Source organism: Leuciscus leuciscus (assembly GCF_965113295.1).
Source record: "Leuciscus leuciscus genome assembly, chromosome: 1".
NCBI lineage: Eukaryota > Metazoa > Chordata > Actinopteri > Cypriniformes > Leuciscidae > Leuciscus > Leuciscus leuciscus.
In genome coordinates, this window is record NC_138725.1 from 21,736,311 (window position 1) to 21,759,852 (window position 23,542).

Sequence of the window (23,542 nt, forward strand, 5' to 3'; positions counted from 1 at the left end):
ACTACACTACACTCTACAGAAGACAGCTGTCTATACCCTCACCAGTCAGCACTTACACTGCAGTGCACACTACACTACACTCTACAGAAGACAGCTGTCTATACCCTCACCAGTCAGCACTTACACTACAGTGCACACTACACTACAGAAGACAGCTGTCTATACCCTCACCAGTCAGCACTTACACTACACTACACACTACACTCTACAGAAGACAGCTGTCTATACCCTCACCAGTCAGCACTTACACTGCAGTGCACACTACACTACACTCTACAGAAGACAGCTGTCTATACCCTCACCAGTCAGCACTTACACTGCAGTGCACACTACACTACACACTACAGAAGACAGCTGTCTATACCCTCACCAGTCAGCACTTACACTACAGTGCACACTACACTACACTCTACAGAAGACAGCTGTCTATACCCTCACCAGTCAGCACTTACACTGCAGTGCACACTACACTACACTCTACAGAAGACAGCTGTCTATACCCTCACCAGTCAGCACTTACACTACAGTGCACACTACACTACACACTACAGAAGACAGCTGTCTATACCCTCACCAGTCAGCACTTACACTACAGTGCACACTACACTACACTCTACAGAAGACAGCTGTCTATACCCTCACCAGTCAGCACTTACACTGCAGTGCACACTACACTACACTCTACAGAAGACAGCTGTCTATACCCTCACCAGTCAGCACTTACACTGCAGTGCACACTACACTACACTCTACAGAAGACAGCTGTCTATACCCTCACCAGTCAGCACTTACACTACAGTGCACACTACACTACAGAAGACAGCTGTCTATACCCTCACCAGTCAGCACTTACACTGCAGTGTTCAACACCTGTTATAGATGTGTAAACGCATGAATAAATCATTTACAAAACTTTCTGCATCCCCTAATCTAAAGTGAAAACTATTCATCACTTGTAAATGTGTTCTTATCACATCATTCGTAGATAAGATTCGTTGATCTTATGCCTTATTGATTCTTGAAGTGGTAATCTACGAATGATGTGTAACACATTTACAAGTGATGAATAGTTTTCACTTTAGATTAGGGGACGCAGAAAGTGTTGTAAATGATTTATTCATGTAAATGATTTACACATCATTGTGTTGAACACTGTTCCTTACCTGTTACAAACGATCTGTACGTGTATTCAAGGCATTTACAACACTTTCTGCACCCTCTAATTGCTACATACATACAAAAAAATTACAATTTATTAAACATTTATGGAACGCATATTCATGTTTTGTAAATGATTAGTTAATCATTAACTAATCAATTGTAAATGACTTATAACTGAATCTACAAATCCTACATACAATAATTAACATATCACTGTCTTATTAATCATTTATGAACGCATAGTGATGTTTCGTAAAATATTAGTTACTCATTTACTAATCACTTGTAAATGACTTGTAATGGAATTTACAAAACATACATAAAATGTTAGTATATCACTTGCTAATCATTTATGAATGTTTTGTAAATGATTAGTTCATTAACTACCCACTTATAAATGACTTACAACTGAACGTTATTTTAAAGTGTTACCATATATCAGTATTATTTCCTATGTTTTCTGATGTAGCCTCTATAGGCTAATTTCTGTTCCGTTTCTTTAATGGTTACGCCCACTTGGGGCGGAAGATATAACTTGAAGTTTGTGCATGGAAAAAAGGGAGAAACAGTTTTCTTACCGTTTGGACTGTCATTATGGCTAAAACTCGTGTTTAAACGTTTAAAGTAAGAAAAGTTAAAGGTTTAACAAGTGGAATCATAGGATAGGCTATAGGAGCCAACAGGATTTTGTATATTTTTGTAATTTTGTGTTTTGATTAAACTCGCACTTGTTTACGGATTTTTTGACTGACTTCTGTGACGTGTAAGAATTTTTTTTCCTGCCACTGTACCAGTGAAGTTAACATAGAACTTTGCATCTACAACCCTGATAAGATCATTTTGTTTCTTTACTTTTAATGATGATGATTGTGTGTTAAGTGTCTGCGACTTCCTTTCACTTTGATTTGCAATAGTTTGCACGTTGGCTTGATGAATCAAGCTGCTCAGCTTCTTATCTGCGTGATGCGTGTTCCAGTAGCATCGTCACATCGGGCTATAGCCTTTAACACGCTGTCACGCAATTTTTTTTTTTTTTTTTTTTTTGGGAGGGGCATATGTGGTTTCAGCAACCAGATGAATTTACACTTTTCCAGTTTCGTCAGGAAAGCGTCTCGCACCTCCTGAAGTGGTTTGAGAGATCGTATTTAAATCCGCCTCGAATGCATTTCGGAGGGCATTTACACCTGGTCTTTTCACGATCGGATAGCTATCCGATCACAGAAAACACATGAAGTGCAGTATTGATTTGGAGAAAGAGGGGTGCTTTGGAGTAAAAAAAAAAGGTTGAAAACCACTGATCTATATGCTTCTATATCAGCATGGATATAGAGTGATTACCTACGGCCTTAAAGACATATAGACTTTGACGGCACAAGTATGTAAATAAATTAGCAACAACCCATGGTGCGTCTTCACTGTGGAACTACTTTCTTCAGCCATGGATTTAAAGCTGCCGTTGATAGTTAAACAGATGCGCAAAGCCTATATTACACACATATATACATTACATATAAATATAAGCTGTGACATGGTTAATCTGGTTTATTTCTTTTTTTGGCTAGTAGAAGTTCTGAATGGCCGGTAACTTAGTAGCCAAATTGTCCGGTGAGTGAAAAAGTTCATTTCAATCCCTGGATACAAAGAATATTTTTACCAAATATTTATATAATATTTTGTATAATAACGACTCACTCACCTATTGTGTCAGGGTATGTTGAATATATATTTTTAAGCAGCTCTTGAACTTGTCCATTAGGTCCTCTCTTCTTGTTGTTGAACACATGGTATCTCTGATTATATTTCTGAACGAGGCTCTTCAGTGCTTCAGTCTCATTGATGAATTCATCTATTGACATGTTTTCTTCCTCCAGTTCGTCTCTTCCAGTGAAGAGAATCCAGGTTTTCTTTAAGCGTTCTTTTCCCAGCAGCTTCTCAATCTTCTCCACAGTTTTTCTCTCTTTTCCAGTGAATCTGTCAGCTTTGATGACCAGCAGAAACACACAGCAACCTGATTCACATCTCTGAAGAACATCTGCATAAATCTGCAGAATCTCCTCTTCACTGAGCTTTGTGTTTAATAATCCTGGTGTGTCATAAACAGTGACCCGCCGTCCACCAACAGTCCCAGATTCAACAGCTAATTCTTGTGTGACAGAAGAGAAACCTTCCTTTGAATCAAAAGCTTTTCGTCCCAGTATTGTGTTTCCTGATGCACTTTTCCCAGCTCCTATTTTTCCCAGTAACACCAAATTCAGTCCTGCCGTCCCTTCTGCCATTTTCAAGATGTGGCCTAAAGCTTAAAAGTGCTGCAAGACAAAAATTAACACACATTTATCAAAAATCTAAGAAATTTCCTTCAGTATAGTACATGAGAATAGGATCTACTGGCCCGGAGACTGTTTCAAATGGAGTGGCTGAAGGCATCTTGCGTTGATCTGTCTTTTTTTGGTACTTCATTGCATCTGATTCCATAATTTTTACTATTATTATGACCTAAAAAGTTTTATTGTAGTTCCAATTGATTTCTGATCATGAATATTATTTTAGGATAGTGATTATTTTGACATTTGAACTCTTAATACACAGATCTTACTGACACAATGTAGTCAGTTTCATTCATAGTCAGCAGTTGCAGGGTTTAATAATATCATCCATAGGGATGTGACGCCTTCTATAGAGCCACTAAAGGGACATGGTGGTAGACAAAATATATTTCACTGAAGGGCTGTTACTAACGTTTATTTTGGTAATTGAGTAATCAGTCGATTAAAGGAACACGCCGACTTTTTGGGACTTTAGCTTATTCACCGTATCCCCCACAGTTAGATAAGTCCATACATACCCTTCTCCTCTCCGTGCGTGCTGTAACTCTGTCTGACGCACCCACCGCTAGCCTAGCTTAGCACAAAGACTGGAGGTAAACAGCTACAGCTAGCATACTGCCTAGAGCCCTGCACGGGGCAAAACATCCAGCCCTAACCGAGACCTGGCCCATGGTGTTCAAGCCCTAATCCGGCCCCAGACCAAAACGTCTGCAATTTTTCAGCCCGAACCCGACCCGAGACCAACATCAATATCACTTTGAGCTCTCTCTGACGCGCGCTCTCTGATGCACGCGGTCTCCGCTAGACGCACACACATACACACACGCTACTACACTGTAAAAAGTGATTCTGAGTTTTAGTCAGGTGGACAAGTAAAATCATGTCCTGTCAACATGCAGTGTCTCACTACACAATAGGATGAGTTATAACAACCTCAACTTGAAGGGAAATGGAAAACTTTAAATAACGTGTCCATATAACAACAAAACATAGGTTCTATCAATTTTCTGTGTAATGCGCATGTGCCAGAAACTCTACGTCATGATGACGTACTATTTGAACGAATTTGAGGCAGACGCGCCATCGCCATTTTCTGTACGAGAAGTTGCTGATGCAAGAAAAGATGAAGGAGCCCGCGTTTGAACGAGTACAGGTGGACTTTTATGGACTGCAAATAATGAATTGAGTAAGTATACCCTGATTTGTGCTTTCTTTCATGTTAAATTAGGCTTGTTTCGTTAGCGCACCTCGTCCGTGTTTTGATTCCAGGCACATTTTGATCACATTTGGCAAACTCGATTAACGTTAATTATCAGGAGCCACACGCACTGCCAGGGAAATTTCTGCTCACTAGACAGAGACACCGAGCTGCTGTCCAGACGTGAGCAGAAAGAGAAGTTGTCATTATAAGTTAATGTTGATAAATAGATAAAATAGTGTAAGTTACTTTTTAGCGTGTTCTTAATGGGATCTCATTATCGTTAGAAACACCTAATAACCAGTAAGTTAATATTTATATTTTAATGTTTAACATGACAAATAAAAATGCTTGATTGACTTATGTTTCTTAAACACTCAGTTGTTATTTTTTCAAATGACATAGGTCTGACAAGGTAGGCCTATAGGTAACTTGCGATGTAAGTTATTAATATAAGGTCATAACTTTTTGTAGTGTAATAATCTTAAACTTATATGTAATTTGTGTTACCTGTGAAGCCCTGAAGAATCATGAAATTCAGAATTACGTTATTTGTAGAAAACATAATACATATAATAAGCTATAAAGCTATATTTATAGCATTGCTCACTTTTATATTGACAGCAACATCATCAGTATAATATTCAATGCATCACACAGCCATAGAAATAAAAAGAGTTGATATTTTTTTCCTAGTATTAAGATGTTTTAGGGCTACATGATTATGGCAAAAATCATAATTTTCGATTAGGCTATTCCCTTGAAATTGTAATTGGCGATTATTAATTACGATTATCTCAATTTACATTGAATGATGTTTTAAATAGCTTTATAACAGTGGTTCTCAACTCGTTTGAACTCGACCCACATTTTCCCATGGTCATCAAGCCATGACCAAATTTTTTATGGATTTTTATGGAAATTATGCCTATTATAATAAATTTGTTTACACAACAATTGTAGACACAAACAAGTGCAACTTAATATCCTAAGATTATATGACCAGTTCTTTCATGTTGAGTGAAATTAAAATGTTTTAACTTGTTAATGTTTTAAGACTGTCACTGAGACCCTGGCATCTTTGTTAAATTTGTAAATGTATTTATGTTTTTATAGATCAGCAAAGAATTCACCAGGCTTGTGTCAAAGGACCCGAGCAAGTCCTTTTTGGAAGGCCTAGATGGTCATCTCTCAAAGCTGATAGAGTTATTCCGGTCGAAGCGTTATGAGGACATTCCAGAAATGACTTCAATACTGGAGAGCCTTAATAAGGATGCGAGTCAATTTATTTTAAAGCAGTCTTTCTCTCCCCAAAATGACAATTCTGTGATCATTTACTCACATCATAAACCTAGTGATAGTGACATTATTTCATACAATGACTTAGAAGTAAATTATATTTATTATATTATGTATTTTAACAATCAACTTATGCACATTATGTATTAATAACAAATGCCGGAAGAGGGCACCAGCGGCCTGTGATTGTATAAATCCAATATTAAATCCTGGTTTAATATTGGCCAAACAACAGTTTATTCAAATGTCCACTTAATCTTTAATATTTGGCCATTTCTTTACGATAGAAATGCTACAGCCACTGTAATTTCTTGAACAAGAACACGTGGACATCAAAACGAGAGCGAGGGTTTAAACCTTTATTTTTAAATGGCATTGAGCAGGTGGTAGGCCTACATTTAGAAACAGTTTGATGTATTCTGCTGTGTTGGCATGGGTTTATAAATTGTTACGAAATCTGGTGAAATGGTGCACATTGCGTTCCCAGATGAACGGTATAAGCAACCCAAACCCACAGCATACAGCATACAGAGCAGTGTTGCCAATGAAGTGAAGAAAATGACTTGACCTTGAGATCCAATGACTCGCGACTTGACCTGAACTGTATGACTTTATAACAACTAGCCTAAAGTAATACAATTATTTTTTATATAAATCATCGCTAAGGAGCCACCGACACCAGTGATCGGAGTCTACGTGATATCGGACGCTACACAAGCTTATAAAAAACAAACAGCGAGGTGAGCACGCCAAATACAGAGGGTAGAAGAAAATTCAATAAAAAAATATATAGCCTATACAAGCAAAGTTAAACATATCACATTTACTATATAGGCTAACCAATATAATTAATGCATCACACTTGTGAATTTAACTTAAACTGTTTTATCTTAAACATTTTTCGTATAATTGTTATTATATTAATAATATATATATATATTTTTTAAATCAGTGGTGGACGAAGTACACATACCATGTACTTGAGTTAAAGTAAAGATACTCAAGGTAAAATATTACTCAAGTAAAAGTAGAAGTGCTGCCTTTAAACATTCACTTGAGTAAAAGTACAAAAGTATTTGCCTTCAAATGTACTTAAGTATCCAAGTACTATGATTTTTTTATTGCTATAATGTCCTATTATAATTTTTGTCACAAGACTCTTGCTTAACTCAGTCTACGTGAAGACTCTGTCACTCTTGGCACATCAATCTATTAATAAAATGACATTAATTAGTCATATATATACATATATATAAATATATTTGAATTGAATACATTTTTTGTGTGTTTAATTTTGGACGGAAGGGGACTGATCCCATAAGGTATAATACATTTACAGTATTTACTGTATATTTTTCACAAGCGTCTATGGTCATAATTATAAACATCCTAATGTTATGATACATTCACATAAACCTGCACAATGCCATTGAATATATATATACACACTACATTATGGGAGCAGCCAATTTCCCAACAAAATTAAAAACCAAAACGTATTAATGCAGTGTTTCTGCTACTCCTCAGAAAAAAAAAAAAAATGCTATTATATGAAAGTAATTTTAGTGTCAAGGTAATAAGCAATGTTCATTATGCGTCAGTATTTACCGATAATTGCTGCAATAATAGCTGCTGCTCTCTGCCCCGCTTAAAATTATTGGCAACACAAATTGTTTGGAACTATTGAGAGCTACACGAATCACGTGACCGCGCGGCGGCGAGATCACAGAAACGGCACACTGACTGCACAGACCAATCGGTGAATGACATTAAAATACCGCGAGAGCGATTAGAGAGTAGACGGCTCTGTATGCTTTTCAATCGCTCTCGCGATTTCGCTCTATACTTTGATGTCATAAACTGATCGGTCTGTGCAGCGCCGGTTCACGTCGAACAAGCCGTGTGTGTCGCAACCTCTTATATACTGTCTATGGTCGCAACTCTCATATTTAACGGCTCTGGTTCGCGCTTAGTAGATACCACCAAGGCAAATTCAAAACAAAGCGCGCACGTTGTAGGCTACTGTGATAGGTGGCTCTTTTGACCAGTTAAGTTTTTATCCACTCATACATAAAAAGGAACGACTGATTTTGAAAATGTAATAGAGTAAAAAGTAAGATATTTGACTTTGAAATGTAGTGGAGTTAAAGTAAAAGTCTTCCCAAATTTAAATACTTCAGTAAAGTACAGATACGCAAAAAAGCTACTTAAGTACAGTAACGAATTACATTTACTTCGTTACTGTCCACCACTGCAATAAATAAAGTTTGTACGGTACACTAGTACTACAGTAGGATCACAATACTTAAGATTCAAAATACTGGCAAAGCCCTTATATTTTTTACCGTCAATATGGTAGTGCCTGTATATTGAGTGTTTTCAAACACGTCTGATTGCCGTTCAGTTTGCAACAAACATGATAGTTCAGCAATATGACGTGATCCAATAAAGCGCGTTATACTTCAGCTTCCTTACTCCGCACAAACACTTGGATATGCACCTAACAATAGTGCACATTTACCTAGGTTTATACTACAGTTCTTTCTGGTTCTCGAATCTGATTTCCAGCCGTGATATTCACCCAGTAACAGCACTCTAACCGCTTCACCGTTTGCATCACTCCATTTGCGATGACTGTCATGGCGGTCTAGCAAATCCACCATAATTTTACAAATACTACTGTTGTTGTGTCAGGAAATGTAGTTTTAAGAGTTTTTAGTTGAGAATGTAGTTATTAAGACCTCAAATATGTGACTTAATATATAATCATAGTGCCTATTTTACAATCTGTAAATTATTTAGTTAAAAACAATATACTTTCTCAGATGTGAGCTCCAGGCCGTCAGTGTTCATGTTCCCGCTGAGAACAGCGTCATCTCGGCCAGTCCTTCAGGAATTTACTCCTGAGATATAATTCATTTGGGGTACATCAAACGGGCAATCTTTGGTCTTATTAATCTATAACTTGTTCCAGAGCAAATCGATTTTGGTTAAGGGAAGTTATGAAATTAAGTTCCATAACTCTCAAATCCTGCACTAGAGTGCTGTTTGTACGTTTGACTGAATTGTTTGATTGTGTTTATTACCCATTGTCTTTTACAATGGCTATTGTTGTTCATTTAAATACTGTTGTTCAATAAATATTTTATACAAATAATATGCCGTATTTGGTATTGAGAAAGGATTGTGATGATGGACTTAAAACTAGAACAAGGAAGTTGTTTTAGCGCTGTCTGTCAAGGGAAGGACGAAGATAAACATATCACATTCCTCAGCGGACATTCAAACTGATTTTTTGGATATAATGTTATGGACATCGACCTGAAGAATGGATGCTGTATCAGATGGTCAGCAGGGTAATACACTCGTTTACTCGATTTCTCTCTTAATGCCATAATACTGTACTCTACACTAGGGCTTTGACTTTTGCCCAAAAAATCATATTCAAAGTTCGTTTGTTTATTAATATTAATATTCAAATATATTTGAATAAAATGTGGCACAGAAGCAGCACGCGCTATAGTGCTTTCACATATGCTGTGTTTGCAGTGCGTAACTGACCCACGGCTGTACCACAAACACATACACAATATTGTATGTCAGCATTGCAATTCTCTTTGTACACATACTCTTTAATAGACGTATTCACGTTTAAACAATTTAAACAACGTATTATTCAATGCATTACTTCTATATAATTATATATTAAAGGTACAATATGTAAGATTTTTGCATTAAAATATCCCAAAATCACAAGGCCAGTGTTATATATTTTGTTAAGTTGATTACTTACAATAACCCAAATGTTTCCAACTTTTTTTAAATCGTGAGAAAATTGCGATTTTAACCAAGGAAACGGGGCGTGTGAGCAGGGGTGAGCTGGGAGTCGCCAGTCAATGGCGTCACATCCGCGTTACCCACGGTTTCCGCTCGTTCTGCCATAGTAACCATGGCGACAGACGTGGACAACTGGGTTACGTGTACGCCTAGCGGCACGCTCATGCTGTTGTTGTTTTGTTCAAACATTATGGACCATGGCAAGCAGACTTGGGACAAAAGGAGAACTAAAACGAGGATCAATATCAGCGTGGCGTTCGGAGATGCCGAGAGCTTCACGTCTGCGACTAACTTCGACTTGCATGTACTTTATTAGACAGGTGAGCAAATGTACATAAAACTAATCAATGTTATATAGTTCAACATGATGAAATGTTAGAATATGATCTGTATGTTATTCTAATGTTGATCTAGCTTACTGCTAGTCTCATACAGACAAACTAACACATAGAATAACATTATAACTTTCAACATACTCAAATGCAGTTTAGTGTGATAGTGTAACGTTAGACCAAGTGAAACAGCGCTGCGTTACCTCAAGTTTAATTTGTCTAATAAACTGACCTGTGTGAGTAGTAATAAAGCATTTGCGTGTAGTTCGGTAGAATTAGTTGTCCTTATTCCTAGGGCTAAATAAAAAAAACCAAGAATCGATTAACGTTAGTCATCCTGTTTTCAGTTGATGAATGAATGGAACATTGATGCGCGCATCTCATCCAATAAATCACAATAATCTTTGTGCTTTGTTATTATTGATATGAAACAAAGTCTCAGATTTCAAATTACGTCCATTTTCTTACGAAATTCAAAAACATAAATACCGTTTTGGCGCTGTGGCGTGAGATCACAGCTCAGCTCAACAGAAGCAGCAGCGTGGAGCGCACATTATCTTCTCTTCCGCCTTAACAAAACCAGATACAGCGCGAAATAAACATGAATGAGCATCTGAAAGTGTGTTAAAAGATAGAGTACAACTTATCGAAGTCCGTATCATGTGACATGGAATCGCTCAATCAGTGTTTCAACCGTAGAAAGCATACCATGAGCATAACTTTCTGAATCAGCAACCTAAAGATGCTTTTAAACATAGTAACTGTTTCCCTCTGATCACCTTTGTCCGATGTTCTCAGCAATCTAGCATGCTGTCCAAAACGTTTATTTTCACGATCAGACAGAAATAATGACCTATTCAAAATGAAATAAGCGTCCTAAAGTCTTCCTCGAATATCTTAGCAGAATTATGACTATGTCTTAAAACTTTCCACGCAGAGAGAGAAAGAGATGATGCTACTGTGAATGTACAGGTCTACGTGAGGACAGCTCGAAATGAGAAAGAGAAGGAAAGGGAAGGGAATGAAAATAATTCCGTCGTATAGCTTTATCGCACTTTTAGAAAACAACCAAGCGCTAAAAAAACTACAGAAGTGCTGACTTCACAGTAATAATTTACACAAGTGAACATCCGAGTTAGGTTAAAAGAATGTTTTTAACTTACCTAAAAGAAAAAATTGCTTCGAGATTAGTTTCAGTTCTAACGTGAGCGTCTACAGTAACTGTACGACCTGATCTGCATTTCATTTTCAGAAAAATGGCGAAAGGCCTTCTTCTTCTCTGTGATTTAACGGCAGCTCCCATTTAAAGGGGTTGCACTACTGCCATCTTCCGGATTCTTCTTCTTCTTCTTCTTCTTCTTCTTCTTCTTCTTCTTCTTCTTCTTCTTCTTCTTCTTCTTCTTCTTCTTCTTCTGACTTTTAATGGCGGTTGGCAACTTTTTAGTGTGCATTACCGCCACCTTCTAAAATATAAACACAATTTTAATAATAACTAAACTCTATATCCTTCTAATAAGCCCGGCTAATAAAAATAAATAAATAAATAAAATAAAATAAAAAATTATATGTGTGTGTGTGTGTGTGTGTGTGTGTGTGTGTGTGTGTGTGTGTGTGTGTGTGTGTGTGTGTGTGTGTGTGTGTGTGTGTGCTTATGCTCAATTTTTTTCTCTACTTAGCATATCTTTCAGAATCATCCTTTCCTGCTTGTACCTAGGACAATTAATAATTACTGACTTATTAGACTGCTCACACGGCCCAGTTTCATGTTTCCCTATTATTTTATGCGTAGCCTACTATTTAGTCCAGTATGCCCAAATTTCATTCTCGAAATAATGTCCTCTTCGTTTTTGTTTCTATTATTTTCCCTCATTCCTCCTACCTTCTTCTGGATACTGTAACATTTTTGCTTTTGTCCCGGATTACTTTCATGTGTCGTGTCCTTGTTTAAAAAAGCAAAACAAAAAACTTGTTCTGCCTTGTTCATTCACACGCAATTTCAGTATCCCTGTCACCGTCCCACTTTTCATATTCAATCATGTTTTTCCTCTCTTCTTCATATTGTCTGCAAATAACAAGCATGTTCTATAGTTTCTAAAACCTGACAATACTATAAAAATGTACAATTGTGTCCTATTCTTATCTTATCTTTTCTATTCCCTCTATTCACAGCACTAACTTTATTTTTGAGTGTTATATAAATTAATATATAAAAATAAGTATATAAAATCAGCATGTGTTTGGCTAATTTGTCCACATATGAGTCCAAATCAACCACATTTTTCCCTTATTCTTGTGTGTACAGTAGCATTTCCTAAAACAAGACTGTAGAACAAATCTTTATGGTGAAAACTAAATATGAAACAAGCTTTTATTACAAACATACCAGTGATATTTGTTATCTGTTATAATATGAAGTAATCAAACATAAAATTTATTAGTGATATCCACTGCTGTTATGGAATCTTTGACAAAATATTTTATTCTCACATAATTCAAGACGTCAATTTTGTCTTTTAATCATAATTTTGGTAATACATACAAATACTCCCATTCCTACAGAACAGAGTTTTTACTGGACATAAAAAAAAGAAGAAAAGAAATAATACTACTAAATAAAATAAATGTACATTTTCATATACATGCAAATTTTTTTTTTTTAAATTATAATTATATATATATATATATATATATATATATATATATATATATATATATATATATATATATATATATATATATATATATTAACAATAGTAATGGCAAAAATAGTATCATTAACTTGGGATCCATGTTACATATCCAAGTCAAGACCAGCTGCCAAGCAACATCGAATTTACAGCTATAACCTTTAAAGGGGAAATGAAGCAGTCAATCAAGTTTACCTGATTTACAAGATGGATTTCCACTAAATCAACAATTATATAAGAAACATGACAAATGTAGACATATAAAAGAAAAAAGAAAAAACGTTATATCTTTCGCGGCCAGGGCGCCACCATTGTGCAGTATTATAACATGTGACGTCACGGGGTTGGTTGGCTTTAATAAACCTGGCTGAATGTAGGAATATGCCATAGTCTCTAGGTTGATGTTTTTCAGGTTTCTGAAGCGTTTGGGCTTTATGAGGGTGGACGGTGAAGACATCTTCATGGAGATGGCCTTATGGTCAGAAACTCCCAGATCATACACCAGAAGATTTTTGAGATAAACAGAGTTTGTAATGACTAGGTCGGGAGCGTGGCCCCTGCATGGACTGAGTGGGGGCATCAACAAGTTGTGTCAGATTAAAACAGTAATTGGAGGAATTCTGCTGAGAAACGGCAGGTGGAGGAGTTGACATGAATATTCATATGTCCAAGTACGATGATACTGGCAGACATTGTACATAAGGTTGAGAGAAGATTGGACATCTCTGGGATGAAAGATGAGTTTGGTTTGGGTGGCCGGTAAATAAGAAGTATTGTCGTGGAGAGAGGGTGCTTACATTTAAAATAAATTATGTTGACTTAATTATTCAGTAAAACGATATGTTATTGCGAATATTATTGCTACTTGTTCATCATTGTGTCAGTGTTTTATTCACTGACTTTAGCTAGCTTCTTTGCACAAAGAAACACATAGTGACGAAACGCGTTTGTGCGTTCAGGGCCACTGTAGAAACATGTCGATGTAAGGGGACCAGCGGTGTGTGTAGACAGAAATGCTCATTCTAAGGTAAAAAAAAAACCATAACGGTTCATTATGTAAGGTCTTTATACACCACTGAAAACATAGTTATGTATATGATATTATATATATATATATATAATAAAATAAAAATTAAAAAAAGAAATCACATTAAATTATTTTTATATAAATTTTCGATTGAGCTCACCAAAAAAAATAACATTTGAGATATTCCATAGCCTGCTCGCTAGCACCCACTAAGATTTATAGAACAAATGTTTATGTACAGTAATACTGTACACTCTGCATAAGCCTTAAAATATAATTGGAATGGGACTAAAATTTGAGGCTTTTTAACTTGGTAAGGATCTTTTTCAGTTTATTCTCATGAGTATAAGTCCGTTCTGCCTCCAGTCTGAACTCTCTGAGCTTTTCTTCATAATAACGTTTGTACTCATTCAATCTCTCCTCCAGTTTCTGCTTCTCTTCAACAAATCTGGCCTCCATTTCCCTCTCTTTCTCTTCTAGTTTCTTGACATACAGTTTCATCAGTTCCTCTTCTTTAGTTTTCAACATGTGCTCCACTTCCCGGTAAGATTCACTGGTGTAAAATCCTCCTCCATTATCAGAGACCATGGTATCTATCTTCTCCAGCAGCTCCACAACCTGATTACGATCCTCCATCTCTTTATTATTGAACACGTGATATCTTCCTCCACAGCGACTCAGGGTTTCTTTCAGGTCCACACCAGCTTCATCAATGCGTCTCTCGATAGTGCTGTCTGTCAGTTTATCACCGTGAGTAAAGAGGATGATTGTATGTTTATCTGCTTCTTCTCCAAATATGGTCCTGATCTTCTCCACTGAGTTTCTCTCTTCTTCAGTGAATGAATCCAGTTTAATGACCAGGATGATGGCGTGAGGTCCAGGTGCCGTCATGTTTATACACTTACTGATCTTCTGTTTCAGAAGATCCTCCTCTGAAATATCAGTGTCAAACATACCGGGAGTATCTACCACTGCAATTTCTCTCTCAGCAACTTTTCCAGTCTTTTTCCAGCACTCTTTGGTCACAGATGAACCACTTTTGGCAGCTTTGAAGGCTTTTCTGCCCAGGATTGTATTTCCAGAAGAGCTTTTCCCTGCTCCAGTCATTCCCACCAGCACCATCCTTCTCAAAGACACTGAACAAGAGAGAGAGGATAAGATCATGTTATTACAAAGTTAACAGATTACTGATTACAAACAGATGAATTGACAGTAAAGTATATTATGTCAAAGTCATAAAACAAACAAATTCATATATTGTGAACATTTGTATAAGTTTATACTTACAACTTGGAGGAATTAATTCAATGCTTCCCCATCTACCTACAACAATGAGTAGACATTCAGTTAATACTAGCCTAGATTTTAGTTTTATAGTAGATCATATCATCAAACTTCAAATCTTGTTTTTGCTTTTATATCAAACATGTCTTGGGAAATGTAAGACTGTTTTGGAAGGTTGTGGAAACTTTTATTTAGAATGTTTGATTAAAAACATGTATTTTTTATTAATAAACTCAAGGAATAAAAGATAAAGAATGTTATGTAAAGTATAGAGGTGCAATACATATTAGTTAATTATTTTACTGAAACAAAACCTTATGTACAGACAAAAAAAAGCTCTTTATGGACCATCGTTTTATATGTTCATATATATTTTTGTTTAATTATACACACACACACACACTTGATGCTGCTCCCCTGTGTGCGACATCGCAGAGCTCTTCGAGTCAAGTTTTTGTTGTTTTTGTTGTTATCATTTGTCTTCACACGTCACGTTAGGGCAACTGTATATATAAACATTAAGCATGATCGAGTGGCTCTGAAACAGCTAAAAGAGAGCAGTCAAAATGGACTTTTTGACCACACTGTCAGTGACTATATTAACTGGTGTACATCCATCTGTGTCCCTTCTAGAACTGTTCGTGTTTTTCCAAATCAAAAGTGGTGGTTAAATGGCGACATACACTTGAAGATCAAGCAAAGACAGGAAGCTTTCAAAGCAGGGGACAGGGAAGAGTATAAGAGGGCCCGATATGAATTGAGGAAATCCATCAGAGCTACAAAAAGGGCATATTCCCAAAAACTTGAAAGCTACTACCTGCAAAATGACACACGCAGTATGTGGCAGGTAATTCAATCTTTCACCAATTATAGGAGAAGCACAAACTGGACTGAGACTAGAGATGCCACTTTACGTCTGGTAACCTTACGTACTTTACATAATGCCTTAACAGTTTTTATTCCAGATTTGACAGATTAAACTTGGACACTCCTTCAACTTTGTTTGAACACTGAGAACTGTGCGCTACAGGTCACACAAGTACAGGTTCGGAAGGTTTTGAATAAAGTACAGGGCTCGAATTTCAGCGCGGGATTGCGGGTATTGCGCATAATTTTAATCATTCCTGCAGGTCTCCCAAATTCCCGCAAACATTGATTCACTTTAGCATAGGGGTGTGAAAAAAACATGTAGCACAGTCAAAAACATGCGAAAATCATGTCAATTTCGGTCTTGGTGAGTATCCTCTAAACACAGTCGGTTATGTCTTAAATAAGCATAAATCGCACGTGACCGTATAATGAAACAGGATCCGTGCACTAGCTCTTAAAGGGACAGCAGCCATATGTGTCTGTCATTCATTTGGTTGTCAAAACAACAAAACATAGCTTTCATTTTAAGGAATCAGGATTAATAGCATTAATTACATTAATTAAGGCCTATTTAATTTAGTCAGGACTAAAATACTACCCAGTGTTATTTTACATTTGATTACTTTATTTAGTCTCTGTAGTATTTCTGAATTCTAGTGTTAGACCTAAGCAAAATCTTTTCTCTTTATTTCTAATTATTGGGATCTTTATTCTATTGTATTTATTTGTGCTACTTTTTTCAATTTAATTCAAAGATTGAAATCAAGCTTCCTTGTGTTGTGTAAATTCTTAAGAACAAAATTACCCCATTGTAAAAATGCAATGAGTGAGCATACATTTAGGCGAGATGCATGCAATTAAAAAAAAAAAAAAAAGTCTAAAGTCCCCCCTCAAATTAAAAATCCCCCCCCATAAGAATCACCTAAGGGTAAGTCAGAGGGACCTGATTGTGTATCGCCAAAAGTTTTGAAGGTCTGCAGGGAACAACTGGCAGGTGTGTCTCTTAGTATCTTAGTACCACGCTTATTTAAATAGTCTATTATTATACCAGTGCCCAAGAAAACAGACACATCCACCCTGAATAATTTTAGGCCAGTTGCTCTTACATTGTTGTAGGTTTATACTGTTCTTCGTGTACTGTACCTTCTCAAAGTATATTTATTCTGTGCAGATTTGTTAGCTCTTCCTTTATGTTGACTTTTTAATGTCGACTCAACAAGCTTTGCTACAACAATTCATATATACTTGTACTAGCTGTACTGGTACAAATGGCAAATAAAACTTCAACTCAACTCATTTAGGTCCATATGTTGCAAAGCCATAGGTTATGGAACAAACAAAAAAAATATGTATATTTAATCAAATAAATAATTTAACAAGACAACTGACAGAGCAGATGAAATGCGTTGCTTATTAAACCTATCTCAAAATGTACTGTACTAGTGTTGTCACGGTACCAAAATTTCAGTATTCGGTACCAATACCAGTGAAAATCCACGGTTCTCGGTACCAATTTCGGTACCAAAGCTTAATTTAGATTACATTTACATATATTAAAGTGTATATCACGGTTACAAAGATGGAAACTGTAGTATTAAAAACACTTTACAATAAGATTCCATTTGTTAGATAACATTAGATAAAATGACCTAACAATAAACAATAGTTATATACTGTTGCAATTATTCTCCTTGGGGTTAATTTAAAAATACATTTTTAACAAACATGTGACCAATCAAGTGTTTGTATTAAATAACATTCACAAACATTAATTAATGTTGTACAAATATATTGTTCACTCAATGTGTTGATGTTTGATAACGCATTAAGTAATGTTAATGAATGGTATCTTATTGTAGTGTTACCAAACTATATAGGAGATAAAACGTGTTTTATTTGACTTGACTGTACTTTTATTTAATCCAAAACTGCATTCATATTTAATTTTAAAAGGGCTTTTTAAACCTGATAAGAGTTATCCACATATCTCCATAAATATATCTAGTAGTAAAGCTAATGCAAGGGCTAGAAATCAATTCATTCTTTGCTGATACTTCCTCGTCATCATGGAGAGCGCAGTTCGCACCGCTTTCTCCTTTCCACAAGCGCTTGCTCTCCCGTGGCGTCTGTCGTTGCTATGCAACCATGAACAGAGAGGCGCGCCTGGAGGGAAAAACGCACGTGCCGCGTCGCTTCTATTATAAGCGTGCTTGCCGTGCGCCTACATTTGAAATAACGAATCGAATGTGAACGGCCCCTTATGGCAACGTGACATTAGCCTAATCCAAAATATTTCAACAAGTGGATTTACAGCCACCACATCAGCAGCACCGCCGGTCACCATGTCTCAGCGCTTTTATGAAGAAGACGCAACTGCACGCGCTTCAGGGCTCGGGCATGCACGCGCATCAAGTACCAGGTTTGAGAAAACCTGGTACCGTACCGTTTAAAAAAAAATGTAGTACCGACTTGGTACCGAAGTACCGGGTCTTTGACAACACTATACTGTACAGTGTACATGCATTAAATCTCTCATTAGACCTACACATTTTAGTTATCATGTCATACCAAAAAGTGGAAATAGCTTATAATCCGCTTCTTAAATAATGTATGCAACAAGATTTGAAAAATATTGTAATATATTTTAGTAATCGATCCAAATAAGTAATCCATTACATATTCCTTCCACTATAAATAACACTATGTGTATGTTAAATACAACAACTATAGTATCATTCTGTTTGATTCACTGATCATATTACATATTTTTTATGTATTGACAGACACTTTTATCCAAATAAACGTATGTTGCATTTAAGTTAAACATTTCTTCAGATTTAGTGTTGCTAGATGGATTAAGGAACTGCATAACAGGTTAATAATGTTACTACGTAGAAATACCTATTTTTATGTTCTTATGGGATTGTTGATTAAAATGTTTATTTATTTTATGCAGCCAGCAATAATATGTAACTTTATTATATAAAGTTAATTGTATATACTGTTTTACCAGTTTATTTATACACGTATATATACTTGTATAAAATAAATACATTTGCAAATACATTTCCACTTAAACACTACAAAATACAATGCTTCCTTTAAGTCGTTTAGTGTTTAATGTTCGCTCAAGTCACAATAAATAGAAAGCAAAACGATGCGTGAAATGTGGTTTAGCGATAATGATATCATTGAATTAGTCAATAATAATATGAATTCTACATGCAAAATACTAGTCTACTTGGTCACTACTAGACGTCACACTAACTCTGGTTTAATGTTAATCAGGAGGGAAAAGACCATATTTAAAGTTGATTAACTTGAATATTCTTTTTTAGATTAGGCCTATTTCCACAGCGTGCATTTTGCCATTCAAACACATTTTTCATGTTTCGTTCTTTTGTTTTAAGTGCTATGATCATCAGTGATGTCTTACATAAAGTTACTGAATAAATAATAATTACATGCACAACGTAATAATTAATGTAGCCTGTAATTAATAAGATGTAAACACTACACAACGCGTGCAGTACAAATCGAAAGTAAAACAGTACGAAGGCTCTGTGGTAAAGAAAGACACTTGTGTGCCCTAAATAGATGAGCACACATTATTCACAGTATAATTATTATGAAAAAAAATAATGATAAAATAAAAATACAAATAAAATGATTATGATCAAATTACCTTTTGTCTCTGTTGTGTCGCTTGAGGACGCCATGATGCACAAACTGCGCAGTTGTAATACAAACCAGATTTGGTGCCTTTTCCGCCACCTATTGGGATGGAGTGTGGAGCATTGACGTTGATGAAAACTACATACTTAAAATAAAAAATAAAAATAAAAAACCTGAATTATCACTATTATTATTATTATAAAGAATTATTATTTATTTTTTTATATCTGCAGATAATTTTGCTCAGGTTTCTGTGATTACATTCACAGAGAAATGCTGTAAAATGGTTCTCAGAGGCTTCATCAAAATGGCGGTTCTGTACTTTCACTTTCGATTGACCCGCCCACTTCTGAACTCTTATTCAAGCGAATCTTTTTTCTTTCAAGCCAACGATTTTTACGCTCGGGGTCTAAGATTCATAATTTATTGTTATGTGGCAATAAAGGTCAAAAGACAAGAACGCTGTGATGCAGCAAAAAAAAAAAAAAAGATCATGATTTAAGTCTAAGAATGGTGTAATGGCTTGAACAGGTGTAATGACACCATGTTCTTATGCAGAGAAACATACATCGCGGAGCAGAGAGGACACTTGCGTGCCCCCTCAGATTTTTCCTCCCTGATAATTTTTTTTGTCACAACTTTATTCCTATTATGCTCCATAATATACCAGAGCCTATAACGACTCAAATGTATTCTTCTGGATGTGTAATAAATCGGTCAGCAATGCATCAGCCCGCCCCTTTTTCCTAATATGGTGTCTGTGTATATCAAATCTAGAGCACTCTAGAATCTTTGCTGTGTATGTTCAAGCAACTCACTCGTCTCGCACGTTGAGCTGGCAATGTTTTACAGATGGTCTTGAAGTGGTCAGTGGGCAAAGCAACAAATCGGCATTGAATTAGTTATCGGATGATATTAAAAGGTAGTGGGATTATTTGTGGTTGACCTGGAAATTTTAACTTGATCAAAAAGTTATGGATTTGATATTAGCTGCGAATTCAGAGCATTAACTTGTGTCAGTGTAACGTTATCGATAGCTAGTCTAACCATAAACTAGTTGGCTAACGTTACTGCCAAACAAAGCCATAGTAACGTTATCTGATCGGTTTTGATTACTTTTTTACATTTCTGTCAAATATTAACCATTTTCAAATAAACGGGGTAGTGTTAACCTTATTCAGCACTGTAATCTGTCAAACTTCTTTCAAAGTCCTTCATCACATATTAATATTAAAATAACTTAATTTCAGAGCACCACAAAGTCAGACCTCAGCACCTTTATGTACCTTTAATGTAAGATCGTTCTTACCAATTATCATAACATAAAAACTGCAATGGTACTGTTTTTAAAATCATGTGTAGTAGGCCTAAGTGTACAGTAAGTGTGTGTGTTGTTGGGTGAAATATGCAATTGATTCTATTATGACTCATATAAACAGTCTTATATTGACTATAACAATGCTTGTATGTAAAGGAAAACACTGTATACGGTTTTTATAAGAAACCTTAATGTATGGAAACAATGTAAGAGGTTTTTATTGTTATAGAAGAACAATGTAAGGTTTTTATAAGATACCTTAATGTATGGAAACAATGTAAGAGGTTTTTATAAGAAACCCTTGAACTTGGTTTATGTAAAGAGTTTTTATAAGAAACCCTTTATTTGATTTATACACTGAGACATGTTTGATTTGAAATTGTTTATTTGATTTATAATAATGACACTGAGACATGTTTGATTTGAAATTGTTTATTTGATTTATAATAATGACACTGAGACATGTTTGATTTGAAATTGTTTTATTGATAAAGCTGATTGGTTAAAGAAAAAAGACACTGAAAACCATTTGTGGAAAAATCATTTATTGAAGTAATACAATGAAATGACTGAAATATATTCTGTGTTATAAGCATTTATTAAAGGAAGAAATAGTACTATGTATTAGAAAGCATATATTCAGTAAAATGAAAAAGTATTACCTGGTTGTTGTATTCTAGACCAAGAGGAGAAGACGGTTAAAGGCCCGAGCTCGTAAGAGGAAAAGAAGGCTAAGGAAGGTGTCTTTTATGGAAGTTGTAAAAAGACTGAAGGAGTTGACAATTGTTCCAGATCTGGGATTGGATAAATTGTTCATATGTAACTGAATATGTAATGAAGGGGTGTGATGAAATGGATTATAAAAAGTACAGTAAGACCTATGAGAAGCAGACGCTGTGAAGGAAGACAGCCTCTCCATTGTTTGATGATCCAAGCCTGACACCTGCTGGTGAAGCTTGTGAACTGACAGACTCTTGAACTTTACTTTTATTTTTGACATTATATGTAAAACACTTATTATTGTTATAATAAACTACTAATAATTGATATAAAAAGAACCAACTTGCCACAAGTCTCCACTTTATGAAAGAGTTGAGCTGAACTAAACCACGGAGAAGTCTTTCTTCTAAGTTGTGAGTATGGACATTCAAATACTTATTATTTAGAATGAATTTGACTTACTTTACCTTAACCTGAGAATAATTAAAATAAGGTAGAAGGTGTTTGCACCATAAAACAGTGTAAACATGCTTTAATGAAGTAGACTTCAAAAGCTTTTGAATTTGAGCTTACAGTTCTTTCATCAACCTGTCTTTTACATAAACTTACAAAATAGATACTTTAACTTAGTCCTCAGATAGAGGAGGGTTGCTGCTAGCTCCGTTAAGGTATTTCTGTCCCTCCCAAACTGCATTGAAATGGTATGTTTAGCAGCCAGAATTAAAAAAAATTCAGGGGGAGAAACCCCCTGACCCCTCCTAACATGATCCATATCACCCGTCAGAAAACAATTGCAACGTCTCAGATTGTGCCCCCCCAGAATTTTGGCTTGTATGACGCCCCTGTTCCTTCTAGTTAATTTATAGCATCAAATAAACATAAATGAACATCAGAAGGAGTGTTGTTTTAAACGTCAGTACACGCCGTTATTCAAGTTCAGATCCTCCAGCGTTAATCTACTAAATCTCCTGACTGCTTTGTCAGACGCAGATGGCGGATTATGATTGGTCAGATCGCCTGTCAATCAAACTCCCTACGAAGGGCCAATTCAGCTCCAGATATATGTTATTTTGTTTTCTTCCCAACCCCCTCTTTTTTTCTCCGAGACAGACTTAGCTAAGCTCATTCACTTCGCTACCTTTGAGGTAAACGGACGTGCTGAATTATGAAGCAATATTACGACAGTAACAGCCAATTAACTTTATTAGAATTTTTTGTGAACTTGATTACAAGTCATCTTCATGATGACTTGTAATCAAGAGTTACCACATTCTGTAGCCTAATAAAACACAACATGCACAAATGTCTTGTTCCAAAAGGAAAACCTTGTGTTTTTAGCTCATGAAAAAGCAATAACACATGAACTCGACATGGATGAGTTTGTAACAGAATTCTCTAAAATGAGTAGAAAGCTAATGTTGTAAATTATAATGATATAAGTAGATCTTTTTCAAGACCTGCCCCGTTTTCCTCAAATCTAAAGTTACTAAACTGATACAAGATCTGTTGTGTGGTTAAAAAAAATAAAAATAATTAAATATACATAAGATTGTAAAAATTTAAATGTAAAAAATAACAATGGCCAAAAATCTGTAATGTTATACTTTATTAACAGACGTGAGAACAATTCTTAAGAAAAACAGCATTTCAGATAAAATTAGCCTAACATTTTTAGTTTGTAACAGTTTTCTAAAATGAGCAAAAAGCTGATATTGTAAATTGTATAGTGATACAGTAAATAGTTATTTTAAAAGACCTGTCCCTTTTTATCAAATCTAAAGTTACTTAATTGATACAGGATCTGTTAATG

General features: G+C 35.6%; 2 protein-coding genes across 2 annotated transcripts in view; both read right to left on the bottom strand.

The window, feature by feature from the left end:
* Window positions 1–3,452, bottom strand: part of LOC309497873 (interferon-induced very large GTPase 1-like) — a 28,383-nt gene extending 24,931 nt beyond the window's left edge. The window contains exon 1 of the mRNA XM_082168254.1: window positions 2,858–3,452. Coding sequence (XP_082024380.1) covers window positions 2,858–3,437 — 580 coding nt within the window. The 5' untranslated portion in view covers window positions 3,438–3,452. The remainder of the gene's footprint in view (window positions 1–2,857) is intronic.
* A 9,458-nt stretch (window positions 3,453–12,910) lies between these two features.
* On the bottom strand, window positions 12,911–19,758 carry LOC309502034 (GTPase IMAP family member 9-like). The gene is made up of 3 exons (XM_082174359.1): window positions 19,705–19,758; window positions 15,153–15,188; window positions 12,911–15,001 (listed from the first exon to the last, which is right to left on the bottom strand). Exons 1-3 carry the CDS (start codon window positions 19,736–19,738, stop codon window positions 14,154–14,156), a joined length of 918 nt encoding a protein of 305 aa, XP_082030485.1. The 5' UTR covers window positions 19,739–19,758; the 3' UTR covers window positions 12,911–14,153.
* Between the last annotated feature and the right edge of the window lie 3,784 nt (window positions 19,759–23,542).

Bases quoted from the DNA above. Each gene is read 5' to 3' on its own strand.
- LOC309502034 (XM_082174359.1), bottom strand. From the start codon at position 19,738: ATGGCGTCCTCAAGCGACACAACAGAGACAAAAG. The intron at 15,189-19,704 runs GTAATTTGATCA...TCATTGTTGTAG, and splicing joins CGACACAACAGAGACAAAAG to GTAGATGGGGAAGCATTGAA. The intron at 15,002-15,152 runs GTAAGTATAAAC...TCTCTTGTTCAG, and splicing joins TGAATTAATTCCTCCAAGTT to TGTCTTTGAGAAGGATGGTG.